Below are 18,990 nucleotides of genomic sequence, written 5' to 3' on the forward strand. Positions count from 1 at the left end.
AGTGTTTCCTAGGGCACATATAAAATCAGGGTACATTCTTTTGTAAAAATGCAAAACAATAAAAACAAATGCTGAAATGCAAAGTATTTGTGGAATGGTAACAGCTTTCTTGACCAATCTCCCATTTATAGACAATAATTCAATCATTTAGACAAATCTAGTTCAATGTACATTAGAAAGTCATACTAGGCCTGTCAAGATGCACAGGCCCATAAATTAGAGTTGCTAGAAGTAGACCCAAAAGAAATCTCCCTTAACTGTAATTACCAGCTGGGGTTTGCAAAGAATGCAAATTTATCTGTAAAAATTAGGGTGTCCTTAGGCAAATACCTTATATTTTGGTCTGGGACTCTGGAATGATAACACCCATGCTTGTAATTTTTTTTGCTAAGCTTAAGAACCATGAGTAAGTCACTTTCATGTGATGTTTGTGACTTTTTTTTCTCAGTAAATTTAGGCATGAGCATGTCTTTGCCTATTTACAGTTAAATGAATTTCCAAGCCTGTGGACTTGGAAGCTCTGGCTTCAGCCCTAAAAATCCCACATTTCTGTTCTTTTCAAACTCTCTTACCTACTCAAATGCAGCCTTGAATCTTCGTGGCAAAGCAGGGCCTCTCCTGGCAGGTAAACCTGCCAGGTGAATCCACCCCTGAGGGGCGTGTCAGTACCATTTCCTGGAGCAATCTCACAGGGTGACTCAACTTTTCATTTGCACTCAAATACCTGCTGCCTCCTCTGAAGCTGCCAGACCTGCTCCTGCTGCTGCTCAGGTAACTCTAACCTCTCCTGGGCACCATTATAAGCAGAGGGGGTTGATAAATGGCTTCAACATGTGCATGCTTGCCTTCCTTCCTACCCTTATTCATGAGCACGCTCTCTCTCTCTCTCTCTCTCTGTTTTTTCTGTAGGGAGAGTGTCTGAGTAGTACTTCGCTGACCACTGAGAACATCATGAGCTCAAGCTGTTGGAATGAGAACAGCAGCAGCAGCTGTGGGATTCAGCAGCCCCCAGAGGTGCCGCAGTGCCAAACCCAGCATTACCACTGCCACCATCAGTCAAGCCAAACCCAGCACCTTCCAGAAAAAAATGTAGTGTATGAAAGAGTGAGAACCTACAGTGGGCCCATGAACAAGGTGGTTCAGGCCTTGGACTCCATCAACTCACAGGAAGTGCTCTCCCCTCTCAAAACTGCCTCCTCCTACCAAAATTTGGTTTGGAGCAACCATTCTCAGGTACCACAATGATAGTTAAGCCAGATTCATAGGGGATGTCTTCAACCTCATTTCTTTTCTTTCAGCTTCTCTGCCTCTGTTCTGCAGCTATATATGCAATGTACAGTCATCTAAATTCCATCTCTTGCTGTTCTTTCATTTCCTAGTGCTTGTGGTTGTTTTAACAGCTTCAGTGAGTTTTATAATCTAACTAGAGCATACGATGACTCATTTTTTGTTGGATTTGATTGGGATATCTGACCCGAAGTATTCATTTGCCTTTACCGCAAAACAATCCTCAACTTGAATACAATGATTTTTATAGAGTAAGTTCCCACTGATTCACTTGATTTCAGAAATAAGTAGATTTTTTTTATATCAAATATGGTAGTACAGGGGCAATGGCTTATATGGAGTGATGAGCAATTATTTGTGTTCAGCAAACAGTGTGCTGCTCCAGGATAAGTGATAGGCACAAATATCGTTTCAAATTGCTGTATGTGTTTCATCTTCTGAAAACAACACACTGGTTCTTGTATAGCCAAAGTGAATAATCTATGAATATTGGCAGACAGAGGATTGAAAGAGTGGATATAGGACTGAGGAAGACAAGATGTAAGTAATTGTTATATAAAAGTTTAAAAAGGCAGAACTTTAAGGCACCCTTTAAAATAAAATAAATTTGCTTTTAAAGGGGCTATTTAGCATTAGTGTCTGTGCTAATAATCTTGCCAATGAATGTAAAAGAACATTGCAAGACTGTAAAATTAACAGCTCTGTTTGTTTTCATTCTTTGAATCCGTTTACATTAAATTTGTATGAATTTAAGCTTTCTGGAAACATCTGTCTAAACTAAAATTATGTTTTCAAGATAAAATTTATACTGTAAAAAGTTCAAAAAGCAACCATTGGGATGATACTATCTGATGTTGGATTATTGTATAAATCTGGAATAATATGGGTTATTTTCCCAAAAACCACAATGTAAAGTAAGATATAAAGCAAAATTTCTAAAGTATATAATAAAACTTTTTTAAAGAATTTTTAAAGACCTAGATAACCCAACAACTACAAAGACCATAATTTTACTGACATTTTGTGCCTAGCTTAATTTGGGGGGAAATAATGAAGAAAAAATCCAGAATTTACTGTAGGTAATTTTCTAGTTGAAAAAAACTTCCACCTGTATTGAAGTCAAAGGAAGAAAATATAAAGATAACAAAATACTACTTTGCATAACTGATAATAATAATGCAAATGTACATTCTAATATTTAGTATTAGGATGTTAATGAACAACAGAGTGGGTATCATCTATGTTCCTTAGTAGCCCCAAAACAATGCAAAAACAGGTTACTATTATCATAGAAATGCTAAAATCACCCTGTCATAGTTATTTAAAAACATTAATCCTTTTTCTTGTCAACTTGCTAGTAAAGGAAATATAGATAAAAATTTAAGAGTGGAAATTTATCAAATTGTAAATATTGACTACAGAACAAATTTTAGGATCACTTTATTGTATCTCCTTAGTTCAACTGTCCTTTTTAAAAATCCCAGGACCAAGCTGGTCAAGCTTTTTTACAAGACTTTTCTTCTTTCTACCTGTCAATTGCTAAAGCAATCCTTATAAGACTATTGCCATCCTGAAGCATAGTTTCCCATAGACAAATTTATAAAGAACCTTAGGGAAATCAAGTATTGCCACAAAAATTTGGATAAGAGATTGGAATGGAGAATGTTGTGAAGTCTGATGTTTTTTTTTAATTGAAAAGAAAAAAAAAAGGTTGTGTGAGGATGAGGTAGGTGAAATTCTATATATTTAGTAAAGGACAAAACTAAGAAGTTTCATTCCCTCAGTGAAACAAGAAGAAAATTTGACTATAAAATTTCAAACCTAGTTAGATATCAAAGGGCATTCACAAATCCACTAAAAGATAATTTGGCAAGAATTATTTAGGTAGCTGTCACAAACAATGTGATGAAGAAACTCTTCTATTCTTTTTTTCTTTCTCCCTATTTCTTAACAGGATGCCATTGTGTAAAGTAGAACCTAGATTTTACATGAAATTACCTTCCTGGTAATGTGATGGGTAAGATGTGGCAGAAGCTTTATTATGTACCATGTCAAGAAAAATCAAACAGCACATATTACTCAAAATCTTTTTTTGTTTGTTTCATGTTTTAATAAAGTCTCTCTTTAATGTGCCATAATTTAGAGCCATTTTGAGTTGATATGTAGCAACTATTCTGAGGCTAGAGTTTGTCATCCTGGCAGCTGGGCCTGTGTATTATAATCAATTGTTGCTTACCATAAATTCAGTTAAACTTTTACTTTAATTGCCTTCAGCATTTTGGTGTTTTGGATGACATTCAGATAATTCATAAGATTTAAAAATATATAATTGGGGCACATGACTGTCTCAATCAGTAGACCAGGTGACTCTTGATCTCAAGGTTGTGAGCTCAAACTCCATGATGAGCATGGAGCTTACTGTAAAATAAATAAAATAAATAAGGGCGCTTGGGTGGCAAGCGTCAGACTCTTGATTTGGGCTCAGATCATGATCTCATGGTTCCCGGGATCGAGTCTTCCATTGGGCTCTGCACTGACAGCTCAGAGCCTGCTTGGGATTTTCTAACTCTCTCTCTGTCCCTACCCTGCTCATTCTCTCTCAAAATAAATAAATACACATTTTAAAAATAAATAAATAAATAAATAAATAAAATGTACTTGTCAATAGTAAAATATGTTCCCTTTGAGAAACTGAAATTAATGTCACTCTTCTTTGTTTCCTGAATCTTAATTTTAGCTTATGTAGTAGACATTTTAGATTTAACCAAATGCTTTTTGCAGTACTTTAGTATTTTCTGTTTCTTTTTAGTATATTGATTTCCTCTATTGCTTTCTTGTGCACTAAGATGGGGTTTATAAATATAAATATTTAAAATTTCTCCAGATATAATGTTGCCCTGTTTCTCGTCTATAATTAATAGATATATTTCATTATTCTCTCAATTATTGTTTTATCTGATTGATAGAGCCTAGAAAATTGAATGTAGAAAGCAGTTGCTGATGAAATTACATAAATTAATGCTAGAATTAAAATGACCAGATTTATATATATGGACAGGTAAAATCAAACACAGGGGTAATCAAAGGCACAGATGCATTTTAAAACTGAACGCAATCTTGTAAATAAATGGAGTTCTAGAAACTACACAAAACAAAATAAAAAATTTTACAACTCAACCTTTTAAAAAGCTTAAATATTAGCTTACCATCATTAACGCAAAATGAAATACTGTCTTAATGAATACCATTAATGTAAAATTACTGAACATATATGTTTCCCATCTACTAATTAGCTTTTCATGAAGTTTAAGATATTTTCCATGTATTCAAAGGAGCTCTGTTGCATGAGAGAGAATTGAATCAAAATAAAAAAAGTGTTTTTACATTTTTTAAATGTTTTATTTATTTTTGAGAGAGAGACATAGAGACAGAGACAGAGACAGAGTATGTGCAGGGGAAAGGCAGAGAGAGAGGGAGGCACAGAATCCGAAGCAGGCTCAAGGCTCTGAGCTGTCAGCACAGAGCCCAATACAGGGCTTGAACTCTTGAACCATGAGATCGTGACCTGAGCCAAAGTGAGATGCCTAACTGACTGAGCCACCCAGGTGTCCCCAAAATAAAATATTTTTTAATACCAGTCATTAATTGAGTTGAATATTTATTAAATGCCTATTATATAGAAAACATAGTAATTATTTGGATAAATACCATTTGCTTCTCCTAGAGAAAATCCATGTTGAGGATAGATGTATAGGAAGTGGTCTGTAAGTGTTCCATATGTCTATATTTCATTTTTAAATATAATTTTGTGCTTTGGCCATCAATATTTTATTGAATAAAATAAGTTTTGGTGAAAGAAGGGACCTCTTAATATGTGTGCTGCATGGGTTACCATTCTTCTGAATTTAAAACTTGAAACCAAATTTAACTCTAGAGAGCTTCCCAGGGAGAATCTATGTTTATGAGTGTTATTGATAACTTCTGCTATCAATAATTAGTCAGCTTGGGCTTATCTTTGTTTAGGTGATATTTTCCCCTTTTCTTTGGTTACGAAGATTGTGGATAGCTCCCTTACTGTGCCAGGATTTTTATACACTATCAGAAAAATTTCCTCCTCTGTGGGGAGGGTGTGTTGCTTTGATACATTGTTGTTCAAGGGTGTGGTCAATAACATGAATGATTGTTCAGGGAAGTAGGTTGCCTTAAAATGGAATGAGGTCATAGGAAAAGAGGCCCATGTTTTTAGCTTTGGTCAGCCTTGTTTTGCTTACAATTAAATAAAGCTATAGAAATTGTGCAACTAATTGCTGGGTAAAAATTCCCATGGCAGTTGTCTCTTATTTAAGGGAGGTTTGATAAATTGCTGGGCCTGTTTTCAGGTCATGACACTCACAAGCTTTCCTTGTGTGTGTATTTGGAAAGGTGGGGGAGGGGGCATGGCAAGGGGAAAGGAGGTGAACTGGTGCTTTAACTGCTATGATCCAAATTTCTTTGTTCGGCAATTCATGGTAAAATAACTGGGAGAGTTGCCATGCTCTTAAATCCCATTTATTTTTATTAATTTTTTTTTACTATAACTGAGACACAATGTTACATTAGTTTCAGGTGTACTGCATAGTGATTCAAATTCTCCATACATTTTGCTATGCTCTCCACAAGTATAGCTGCCATCTGTTCCTCTACAGTATAATTAGAATATCATTAACTATAGTTCCTATGCTGTTTATTATTATTATTATTATTTATTATTATTATCAAAAAATGTGAGTGGGGGGAGGGGCAGAGAGAGAGGGAGAGAGAAATCCCAAGCAGGCTCCAGGGGGGCTTGAATCCAAGAACTATTAGATCATGACCTGAGCCTAAATCAAGAGTTGGACACTTGGACACTTAACTGTCTTAGCCACCCAAGTGCCCCTGTGCTGTTTATTCCTGTGATTTATTCATTCCATACTGGAAGCCTGTATCTCCCACTCCCCTTCACCTGTTTTGCCCATACCCTCACACCCCTTCCTTTTGGCAACCATCAGTTCTTTCTATTTATAGGTCTGATTCTGCTTTTTGTTTGTTAAACCCCATTTAAAAGTAAAAATTTTGGGGGGCGCCTGGGTGGCTCAATTGGTTAAGCAACCTACTTTGGCTCAGGTCATAATCTCACAGTTCATGGGTTTGAGCCACACATTAGGCTCCCCTTGACAGCTCAGAGCCTGGAGCCTACTTCGGATTCTGTGTCTCCCCCTCTCTACCCCTCCCATGCTCACGCTCTGTGTCTCTCTGTCTCTCAATAATAAACGTTAAAAATTAAAAAAAAACCCAAACAAACAGAATGCCTCCTAAATTTGGAGCATACTTTAAAAAAATAAATAAAAGTAAAAACTTTTTGTAAACAAGTATTTTTGAGCTAACTTTTTTTTTTTACAATAACAGCTATGGCAATAGCATCTTTTTTTGATTTCCAATGGAGCATATATATACTTCTAGTTTTTAAAGACAAGAAGCATGTACAAAGAGACTGTACACTTTATTTTTTCTCCTAGGTTCCTTCAGGAAAAGAAAAGAAACTCTCTTAAATGAGGAATTTCCTTTGGAAGAAAGGGATGAGGGGAAGAAGTCCTATTACTAGTACATTCTAATACATTCTATTGCTTTCTTTACATGAGAACAGAATTACAGATTTTATTCTAAATCAAGGAAGTATTTGCTTCATCTAAAAAAAATATCATTAGAATTTATATGTTTCTTCCTGTACAAAGTTCAGAACATTCAACAATAACCTAAGGCAGGCATTTAACCATGTTACTAACGTTGAAAGGTTTTAACAAAAGCATCTTTTTTACTATTCAAGAAATTTATTCAAATGGCAGTTTGCCTTGGCAAATTCTGCCAGCATAAATGTCAGGTGGTTTTTAAAGACATTGCCTCTTTTGAAACTGTTAGTCCTAAACTGTTCCTAAGTCACTATTATTATGTTCAGGGATTCTCACAGTCATTTTAAGACTCCTTCTTGGAACATTATATTATTTATTAGTTTTTAAAAGTTTTAAAGTTCAAATTAGATAGCATGAGAGTTCCATTCATTTCAACAAGCTTCCAAATATTTAAAAAACAAAGTCCTATACTATGAATGTAATCTCTTACCTCATTGTCATTCCCAGAAGTCTTGCCATCTCTCCTGTATCTACGGCACCAAAGTCTTGAACTCTTTGATAAGATTATCAAAATGAAAGCCAATAGGTGTTGGCTAAAGAGGTTCATGTTTTTCAGAGTGAAAATATGAGTCACAAAAAAACACTGTGTGGAGAAAATGCCCATAAATATGAATCTATTTGGAATGGCTTATAGAGAGGCAAATAATAAATGGGCAGTGATAAGGTAGACTTTAGCAGAACAAAACTATGAAACAGTCTAGTGTAGTGGCTAAGAATGTAGACTTATGTTTTAAATGTCTTAGGTTTAATTCCTGGTTCAGGGACATGCTATCTATGGGGATCAGTTGCTTAATCTGTAAAATGGGACAATAATACTTAACTCATAGGATAGTTGTTAGGGTCAAATTCGATAACATATGATGGAAAACGCACAGCATAGTGCCTAACACACAGTAAATATTAAGTCCTAGAACCTAGAATAAATTACTGATCTCTCAGGACCTCAGTGTCCTTATGGGTAAAGTGTGGACAATAATACCTTTCCTCAGGGTTTTAGTGAATATTGAATAAGATATCATGTCACGGTGTCCAGCACACTACCTGGCATAGAGCACTCAATAATTCTTTCCGATTTTATCATTGATCTATAAAAATATAGCGAAAAAACCCCTTAGCGCCACAGACAAAATAAAATAAATGATAATGAATAGGCTATAAAATAAGAGCTTTTTTAACACTGGAAAGATTGGGTAAACACATATGCTTGAAAGGCTTATTAGGGCTCTACTAGCTAAGAGAGACTAATGAGGAAAAACATTAAAACAATTTTCTAAAACTCATGGTATATGATCAAAATACTAGAAAAGCAGGGATGTATTTAAAATGTTTACTGGCATAAGTATCCTTTAGAAAGAGTAATTTGGAAGTTCCCATGTTCTTAGTGTCTTTGATATTTTAGATGGAGTGTTTTTAGTTTGTGTTTTTGTTTTATTCTTCTGAAATGTAGTGACACTGAACATTAAAGCTTGTTTGCTGTCTGATTCTTACCTAATGTTTCTTCTAAAGCTGCACTTCTAATAGGGTAACGTGTGACTATTTTCATTTATATCTAAATTAATTAAAATCAAATAAAATTAAATACTCCATTTCTCAGTCACACTAGCCACATTTTAACTGTTCTACAGTCATATGTAGCTAGTGGCTGCTATATTGGATAACACAAATATAAAACATTTCCACCATTGCAGAGTGTTCTACAGGACTATATATTCAGGCTACTCATTTAAATATAGAAATACCTTTAAGATCATCACATTCAAGAAAATTTATGGTGGTACAAATGTGTGATCAAAGTGTTGTCAATTTACATGATCAGCTATAATGGGTAGATTAAAATGAAATAAAAATGAAGCCACAAATGCTCAAAGTATAAGTTTACAGGAAAAAGAGAATTAAATTCATAAACCTTTTTAAAATGAATGAATGAATGAATGAAACCTTTTTAAAAGAAATGAATGAAAGATTTTTATGTATATATGCATGTATGTATACTTCTAGCTACATGATTTTCCTGGAACCTCACTTTTTGACAGAGTAAATGGTTAAGAAGATGAAAAAGATGAAAAATTACATCCCTCAATCAAAATGCATCTTTGTTTCTTTGTCTTTCCTTGTTTTTAAGGTTTATTTTGAGAGACAAAGTGCATGCTGTAGGGGGAGGGAGGGAGGAAGAGAGGGAAAATCCCAACCAGGCTCCGCCCTGCCCTGTCAGCAGGAAGCCCAAGTTGGGGCATGAATTCCCTAACAGTGAGATGACCTCCTGAGCAGAAACCTAGAGATGGATGCTTAACCACTTAACTGACTGAGCCAACCAGGCACCCCCAAATGCATCTTTCTTTGTTTTGGGCACATGATCTGGGTTTCATAGCTTCTCTGGAACTACCTATCTTCCTTAACTTACTGAATCAATTTTAAACTTTAGTAAGGTTCAAATGCCATTCCCATTTTTACAGATGTGGCAACTGAAACAGTGAAATGTTATATGACTTACTGAAGTTCATATAGGTAGTATGTGGTAGAACTAAGATTTAAATCTAACAGTCTAGTTCCAGGTCTATACTTGTAATCACCATATTCCTGGTCTACACATTTGACTCTTATTTATCTCACACAGTAACATCTGATATCTGATTCTTACTTATACTTCATGATCATTTCCTTATATGTGCTTCCATTATGAACCATTTAAAATCTTTTGACACAAGCCGGGGCATAAATAATAATATAATGAGCATTTAAATACTTTAAACTTAGTTATTTACAAAGAAGGCTGACTTTTTTGCTGCTGTTCAGAATTCTTTTTTAAAATATTTTTCTTATAGATTGTATTGACTGTTTTGTATTAAAATATACAAGGCTCCAGCACTGGATAATAATAAGTTCATTAAATTTTTAGTTATTTAAAAGTTCATAAATGCTTTAGGAGAACATTGATAGAAATAGTATTAAGAAATAAAGTGAGCTTTTACCTTAGCATGGAATTTATAATCTCAGCAATAAAATGATATTTCATTTGTAATACAGAATCTTTTCAAAAAATTTGATAATCGAGTTCCAAAATTAAGTTCAAACTCTTCATCATGATGATGTCAAAGGATCTTCTAGATCCTTAGAACAGTCTTATCCTAATTTTCCAGTCTTATCTCCCACTACCTACTTCCTCCCACCTTGTGTTCTGGACACACTGTACTGCTTTCTGTTTCTTGAGCAGACTGAGCATTTTGCCTCCCTCCTATCCCTGCCTTTGTTCATTTCATTCCCCACTCTGGCAATAGCCACCCTTCCCTCACATCGCCTCCGGAATTCTACCTATCCCTCAAAATACATCTGGAAAGTTATCCTCTTGACATCTCCAATTCTGAATCTTCTTACCCTCTCCTCAGTGTAGTACTCCACCCACCTCCATCCCAGATGTGTTCTACCTACTATCACTTTATATTATTTAACTATAACACACTTATAATACTGAGTAGTATATTATTGATGTGGTCCTTCTTCCCCTCCACCATAGACTCTACACTTGTTGAGGGTTGAGACTTTTTAGAAATCAAAACTCAAAGACAAATCAAAACAAATATTTTGGGGAATGGGATGGAACTGGAAATTCTCTCTTACACTCTTTCTCTCATCTTTTCCCCCCCCTCTCCCCTCTCCCTTCTCTCCCAGCTTTTCTGTGTTTTCTCTCCCCCCACATTATGATCGTGGCTTGCAAAAATGCCTGAATGTGGCTGTAAGCAATGGCTTTAATAAAGATATATAGTTATGATTGTTTGTGGGCTTCACCTTTCTATGCCTTCTCTTTGAACTGAAAATGGAAAGTAGGACACAAATTGCTTCTTTAAAAAAGTGAACAACACATAACGTATATATTAGGAAGCTATTTAATAAGCCAATTCATTTTCTATTTTAGTTCTTTGGTCACATTAAGCATTTATATTTGATTTATATTTTTCCCCTATGAGCAAATATTTATCATTACTTATGGCAAATTCTGTTAAAGGGTTAGTGGCTCTGATCTGTCATCATATTATTTCCCAGGGATCTTTTTGTGATATTCCCTTTAAGCAAATTACAGTTTGAGGCTGCTAATTAGTCTGCTTATAAAGATATTTTTTTTACCTCCCTTGTTACTGAAATTCTGTCTAGGTGAAGTGATTTTATTTATTGAATCTTGCTCAGTAACCTGTAATTGTTTTAGCACATCAGTTATATGCCCCAAGATTCCCTCATAAAAACTACTACTACTGCTGAGTATTCACCCATACACCAAAATGCATTTTAAAATTTCCAAGGAAAGATTTTTACCCTCAAAAATAGTATTTACCCATTTCTTTTCTAAAACAAACTTCAGCTGGGATGCATAGTTTCCTGCATAACATTATTTTAAAATAATTCACAAATATAATTATATCTAAGAATATGTTATCTAGAAAAGTTGCTTCAATTCCCTGCAAATACCCTATATCATTCTCTTGCTTCAATAAAACCTTCAGCAACACTCAGTGTCTATAAATTTCTTAGTCTGACTTTCAGAGCCCTTCATTATCTGGCTTCTAGGGACCTTACTTCCTGGAACTCCCCTTCTAGTGTTCTGTTTCAGCCAAAATGTAAACTGTTGTTCTCTAAATATAGCCCCTAATGTTCCATAACTATGCCTTTGCTCATGTTGCTCTTATACCTGAAATGTCCCATTCCCCATCCTCACCAATCTAGATAAGTTGAAATTACAACAATTTTTCAAGACTTTCCTCAAGTGTAACCTTGTGATGAAATCTTAAATTGTCCCATGCTGAAATCTTCTCTTAGCTCTCAAAAATTCTCATAGTAAGTTCCTCATAGCTCTTATGATACTGTATCTCTATTTACACTAATAGTTTTTACCACCTAAATAATTATAAGCTTGGTAAGGGTAGAGAGTATATTCTGTCTATGCTTTATATCTCTTTCACCACCATCGAATAACAAGTATTGAAAAACTTACTTAGTTATACATGTTACCAATCCAGTAAAAATTATGCCCCATATTAACAGATGGTATTTTTTTGAAATTCTTTTACATGCATTCTTTACCCACTGGAATTCCAAAAACTAAGTAGGAAAATATTACATCCACTGTACAGTGTGCAAGTAAAAATATGCATTGTGTATTATTGTCTATTGTACAAATAAAGAAATTGAGGCTCAAATAGCTCAGAATAATAACATGTCCAAGTCATAACAGCTAGTTAATGAATGTCCTAGGTTTAGAAACCAGCTCTTGATAGTTTCCCTATGTCAGCTATCACCCTTAATTAACCTTAGTTAGATACTAAAGTATTTTCAGTTTAAACAGGTTTAAATTTTTGAGATTCAGCAAATCATTTGATAGATTTCCCCATTCTAATGTTCCATTATCAGAGTGGAAAGTATAAAAAATATATCAAAGGAAAAAAAACTGTATCTGTTCTAAATTTCAAGGTCTTGCCCTGAAATAATCCTGGAATTCAGAGTATGTCCTAGGTTTTTAAAGTTTTCCTTCTACCTGAAGGAGAATAACACCTCTCCAGCTTCTGCTTTCCCTTCTTTCTGCACTTCACCGAGCTACTGGAAAGCTCTCTCACTGAGGTGAGTAACTGAGAAATTGGGTCCATTTGCATTTCATATGATTTGTTAATTCTGAAAAAACATAACTATTTTAACAAACAGAAATAAGATGCAGTTTTGTGAATCCTCCCTAGGGCAACTTGAGTTTCCCAGCTCTGATTTAGGGTATACTAAGGTATGGACAATTATCTCAGGTGATGTAGTGAAATTATCCAAAAAAGCAGATGGATTTAATCCACTCTGATCTTAAAATTGGTGATGTCATATGTGCTTTATAAATGGAGGAAAAAGAGAAGGAAAAGGAGGAAGAGGGCTGGTACAACTTTACAAGTTGAAAATCATTACTTTAGGAAGTGTGGGAAAAACAGCTTGGATTTTATGCTAAGCCTAAGCCCACCTGATTATAAACAAAATTATTTTTTTTTTACCAGAACTCTACCTAAAGATAGTACCCAACAAGGCAATAGTTACGTATATGGCAAATGTGAGCCACAAGAATAAACAACTCAATACTGTGCTAAATATTTAAACATAAAAAGTAGGGCCCTCTTACAAAAATTGAAGGACTTAGAAAATATGAGTAGTAAAGAAAATTTTAATGTTTTATTGAGTTTGAAGGTCTTTGCATACACTCTGTAAATATATCATGCAGTCTGTAAAAAAATACTCCATTAAAGTTTTTAGAAGTTTAAGTTATTTAATCAGGGTATTCTTTCACACAGTCACTTTTGGGTGATCTCTTATTTTCAGGCACTCAAAAGTTACTTTTGATAGTAATTTAAAAAAAGGCAAATATCTAGCCTGTTATTGTAAGAACTAGTCAAATCTAACAGAATTTGTTCAACAACTTGAAAAACAAAATATAATGAGGCAACCTATAGATGCAGCAAAGTATGGTGACTAAAAGCATGAGTTCTGGAGTCATGCTATTTGAGTTGGAATTCTAACACTCTAGTATTAGCTTTATGATTTTCAGCCAATTACTTAACCTATCTTTGTGTAACTTTTACATGTAAAATGAGATGATAATAGTACCTCCCTCATGGGATTGCTTTAAGTGTCAAATGAAATAATCTATGTAATCTATTTGGCGTAGAAAGCTCTTAGTGTTAGTTGTCCTCATTATCATCATCATCATCAAAGGAAAGCAAGACAGACAAGTTTAAAGGATTTGAAATTGCTTTGTATCTATGGAAAAATAAGCTGGAAATCATCTCCTATCTTCTAATTCACACTCACCCACACCCAAATTCCATTTCTCATATGAGGAAACTGAAGCTCAGGGAGACCTGTTTGATATCAGTTTGATATCAGTTGTTTGATGGCACACAGCTGGCTGATAGTGTAACTATAAGTAGAACCCAGGATTCTTGATTCCCAAATCTAGGACTCTTTCCACTAGATTATTATACTTATCACTACCTCTTCCCCAGCCTTTGATTATTTTATTACAAGGTATGTAAGACAGTTGCACAGGGGGCTGAAGCACAAAAGATGTACTTATTCATTGAATTTAATGTTTTCAACATGAAGGATTTAAGTAAGCTATATACATATAAGTCACACTGAAAATTAAACATTCATATAGGTTATCAAGTGGGAAAGTTAGTCCTTTTCCTGGGATGCCTTTGAAACTAAGACATCTTCATTCACTTATTTACATTTTTGATCACTTCCTATGGAGTAGGCAATGACTATTTGTGGGGTGACTTGCTGCAATCCTGCTTAGAGATAGATGCCACTGAAAGTAACTTCCATCATTAAGATAATGTTCATTTGGGACATTTACTCACACTATTTTACTTAATTTTGTAGACTTCCAGGGAAAATGTTTTCTTTAGCAGGTGTTTCTGGAATTAATAAACCTTCTATTCAGTTGTTTTTCTGAACCTTTGATCAGCCTAATACTGCTATGATTTAAGTTCATGCTGGTCAATACTACATGTCTTAATCTTTTTTACCCTTATTAAGCTATCACCTTAATATTTCACTTTTTGGAACTACTCCACTTGTCCTCTGTTTCCATGAGGGTTTAATGGGAAAAGCTACATTTGCCTAGACTAATTATAATAATGAAGGCTTAAACTAATTAAGTAAATTATAAGTTATAGAATTAATTTACTGGATTTTCAAATATAAGAAGATTAATTACTTCATTTTAAGACCAAACTAGTCTTTGTATAAATGCACCAATTTTCTTTTAAATAACTACTGTCTTGGCGTCTGAATAAAGTAACCCTGTCTATACCACTATAAATAAGTGTCCTAAAGGTGTGATGTGTGTGTGTGTGTGTGTGTGCTTATCCTTGTTCTGGTTAATTTTTGCAAGTTTATAAAACTTCTCAGTAGACTCTTGGGGGCCTTGCTGGCTCAGTCAGTTAAGCGTCTGACTTTGGCTTAGGTCATGATCTCACACTTTGTGAGTTGGAGTTCCATGTCAGGCTCTGTGCCAACTCAGAGCCTGAGGTTTGCTTCAGATTCTGTGTCTCCCTCTCTGCCCCTCTCCCACTCATGCTCTGTCTCTCTCAAAAATAAATAAACATTAAAAAAATTTAAATACTTTTCAGTACACTCTTTTATCTTAAAAGTTAGCCTACTTGGCTAATAAGTTTCATTCTATTTAATTTGCTGATGTCATCAGATTTGAATTGGTTAAAGGAAGGGGGAAAGAACTACCATTTACAGAATACTTATCAGGTGGCAGGTAGTGTGGACAAATTGTCTTCTCAACATGATCTAGTATTACTAGTCCCAGCCTAAAAAGGCTAAAAATTTGCAGAAAAACATCCTGCAAACATGTATACTTTTGCACACTGCTGGCAGATGTGTAATTGGCATAGCCATTTGGGAAATCACTTGGCAATATCTGTTAAAATGAGTAATGCACAAACTCTGTGCCTGGTCAATCCCACTTCTTTGTGTAATTTTATAGAAACACTCGCATGCATAAGGATGCTCATTGCAGCATAGTGAAAACTGGAAACAATTTAAACATTGTTCAGTAGGGAAGTAGATAAGTTATTAAACATTATGGAATACTATATATTAATTTAAAATAATGAACTAAGACATATACCTAATATATAATACAAAATATCTTTGATTTACATTACAGAATAATAAAAGCAATAAAGATTATTATTTGTACATATATATTTATGTAATGGTACATGAAACAATTATTATTTCTGGGTAAAGGATTTGGATAAAGGGAGGATGATTAAGGAAAGATCTTTGAGTTTTATCTATATAAATTTTTATGTTCACATGTATTCATGTGTTATTGCACAACTAAAAATCACCTTTCATTTTTTTTTTATTTTTTTTCAACGTTTATTTATTTTTGAGACAGAGAGAGACAGAGCATGAACAAGGGAGGGGCAGAGAGAGAGGGAGACACAGAATCTGAAACAGGCTGCAGGCTCTGAGCGGTCAGCACAGAGCCCGATGTGGGACTCGAACTCACGGGCCGTGAGATCATGACCTGAGCCGAAGTCGGACGCTCAACCGACCGAGCCACCCAGGCGCCCCCATTTTTTTTATCTCTCTAAACATTCTCCCCTTGGATCTGTGGGTCAAACCCACCTGCATTTGGTTGCATTTATAACCATCATCCTGAGGTAAGGATGATATACCTCTTTGGCCTACATTTGTCTGAGAAATTCTCAGCTACAGCAGGAAATGTGAGAACATATTCAAAGGCTGCCTTGATATATTAAGCTTGCAGTATTACTGTTGGTGTAACAGGGAAAGGGGGGATGAAAATGTTCCAAGATGAACCAAAAGAAAAACAAAAGAAAAACCATAGCATACAGAATATTTGGCAATTTAAGAACAGCACATTACACCTATTTTGTAACTATGCTTCCATATGAGTCTGTCAGTGTTTCCCTTGATTCTAATTTTTAGTCCATGATTCTAATTTTTAATAGCTTCCTTGTTCTAAATAAAAAAAATATTTTTATTGTTGTGGGACTATATCCTGTAGTTGTGTCAATTAGGTGTAAATTACAGTAATGTATGAAGAGATTGTGTAAAGCTATCAACTTGTTGCACACTAATAAATCTACACAGTTTGTTGATTTGGGAAAAATGTAAGGAATGTGAGCATAATCAATAAACTGACTTTTATCAGATCATTATTAAAACTCATACTCTCACTTTTATAGACCATTTTTAGAACATCAGAGTTTACTCTTTGAAATTTAACCACAAGTAGATCATACAGACCATAATTAAAAGTCAGACTGAAGTAATCTCAGGGCAGTAGACTTTTTTTTAAATTTTTTATTAGAATTCCAGTTAGTTAACATACAGTGTAATATTAAATTCAGGTGTACAATATAGTCATTCAACAATTCCATACATCACCCAGTGCTCATCACAACAATTGCACTCCTTAATCCCCATTGCCTATTGAACCCATCCCCCCACCCACCTCCCCTATGGTAACCATCAGTTTGTTCTCTGTAATTAAGAGTCTATTTCTTGGTTTTTCTCTGTCTCTCTCTCATATGTTTTATTTCTTAAATTCCACATATGAATGAAGTCATATGGTATTTGCCTTTTTTTGACTTATTTTGCTTAGCATAATACACTCTAGTTCCATCCATGTTGTTGCAGATGACAAGATTTCATTCTTTTTTTATGACTACGTAATATTTAGCCATATGTGTGTATGTGTATGTGTGCGTGTGTGTGTGTGTGTGTGTGTGTGTAGGGGGGGAGGATGGCAGACTTGAGCTACTTCCATATCCGTTATTTTAAATAATGCTGCTATATACATCAGGATGTTTTTATTCTTTTGACTTAGTATTTTTGTATTCTTTGGGTAAATATCCATTAGTGCTATTGATTGATGGATCATACTGTAGTTCTATTTTTAACTTTTTGAGGAATCTCCATACTGTGTTCCAGAGTGGCTGCATCAGTTTTCATTCCCATCAACAGTACAGGAGGGTTTTCCTTTCTTCACATCCTCCCAACACCTGTTGTTTCTTGTGTTTTTTATTTTAGCCATTCTGACAAGTGTGAGGTGATATCTCATTGTAGTTTTCATTTTCATTTTCAGGGAAGTAGTCTTAGTTGAGTCTTCAAAGGTAGTATTCTATCATGATTAGGGAATTTTTGCATTTGATGTTTTTGTGTTGATAAATTTTGCATCTTGTTAAATTGCAGACGGTGTGTACATTAGCAAAAATCTCAAAAAGAAGAAAAGAATGCAACCTAGAAGTACAAGAAAAATGTGTTGTTATGAAAGTATTCTAGAAATTATTTTATCATTAGTTTACTAGCAAAACTGACAAAGGAATTTAGTAATATGCTCTTTGGATATAAGAAAACTCTAAATAAAGTTCTTATTTCTGACAAACTGGGTTATTATAAAATTAATGGAAATACAGCCTCAAGAAGGTAAGACATTCACTGCTCTGTAACAATTTCTGAACCCCCTTTTGCTTTTCTCAACAGAAACTCCATTCTCCAACTCTGAAAATAGCTACTTGTCCCCCAAGCAGTATACATAGAACCCAAAATACAGAACAGGTAAAAGAAGTTATGGTTATATATTAGGTCCTTTTCTTTTTTATGTAAGCCTTGCTCATATGTTTAAGTAATCTTGAATCCCTCCTAAGGCTTTACACGTTCACAAAATGTCCGGAACACAAAACTAGAAAGGGAATTCTCACATATGATAATCAGCTCAGCCCATTAAAGCAATGTGAAACAAACGCTGAAATAAACGCTGCAAACTGAGACTTTTCAGCTTCATTGTCTATTCAATCTGATTGCTTTTAGTGTGACTTTTAGTCAAGGATCTCCTAGTGATTATATATATTTTAAGGATCCTCGATTTTTAGCACAAATAAAATACTTAGATCTTAGACTGATCAAGGACCTGACTGTGAGTGATATAACTGTAAGTTTACATTCAGAGAGAATAGCTTATAGGGTCAGAACTAGCCCTTCTCAAAGGTACATGACTTGAAAGACATGCAAGGATCTAGTTCCCTTAGCCTTTGCGACTTAATAATTCCACTTTTAAGATTACCCTGGAGACTAGGCATTGTATCTCCAAAAAGTACCTGTAATAATAATGAAATAACATATTCACAAATATGTGTTTAATGAACTAGTCTCCATACAGTAAAAAGTGAATTCTAAGAAAATAAAACATAAAACATCCTAAATTTGTTACTGCATAGGAGGGGAGTATAAAGGGTGTGGATTTTGGAGGTTAGGAGGGAGAAAGATGGTGTTCTAAGAAAGCAGACCTTCCCAGATGAGGTACCAAGGTATGAACTTGCACAGTAAGGGAACAAAGAACCAAAACTGGTCTCTAGAGTTCAATACAGTAAGGAAAAGGTGATCTTATGTAAAACAAGTAAGATTATCAGAAGTTTGTCTACCACTTCCC

At 34.7% G+C, this 18,990-nt stretch overlaps 1 protein-coding gene across 1 annotated transcript in view; it reads left to right on the plus strand.

Annotated features, from left to right (window-relative positions):
- Positions 1 to 919: 919 nt before the first annotated feature.
- Positions 920 to 18,990, plus strand: part of POF1B (POF1B actin binding protein) — a 108,719-nt gene continuing 90,648 nt past the window's right edge. Inside the window, exons 1-2 of the mRNA XM_049644025.1 lie at positions 920 to 1,233; positions 18,045 to 18,119. Coding sequence (XP_049499982.1) covers positions 952 to 1,233; positions 18,045 to 18,119 — 357 coding nt within the window. The 5' untranslated portion in view covers positions 920 to 951. The remainder of the gene's footprint in view (positions 1,234 to 18,044; positions 18,120 to 18,990) is intronic.

This window comes from Panthera uncia, chromosome X (genome assembly GCF_023721935.1).
Source record: "Panthera uncia isolate 11264 chromosome X, Puncia_PCG_1.0, whole genome shotgun sequence".
NCBI lineage: Eukaryota > Metazoa > Chordata > Mammalia > Carnivora > Felidae > Panthera > Panthera uncia.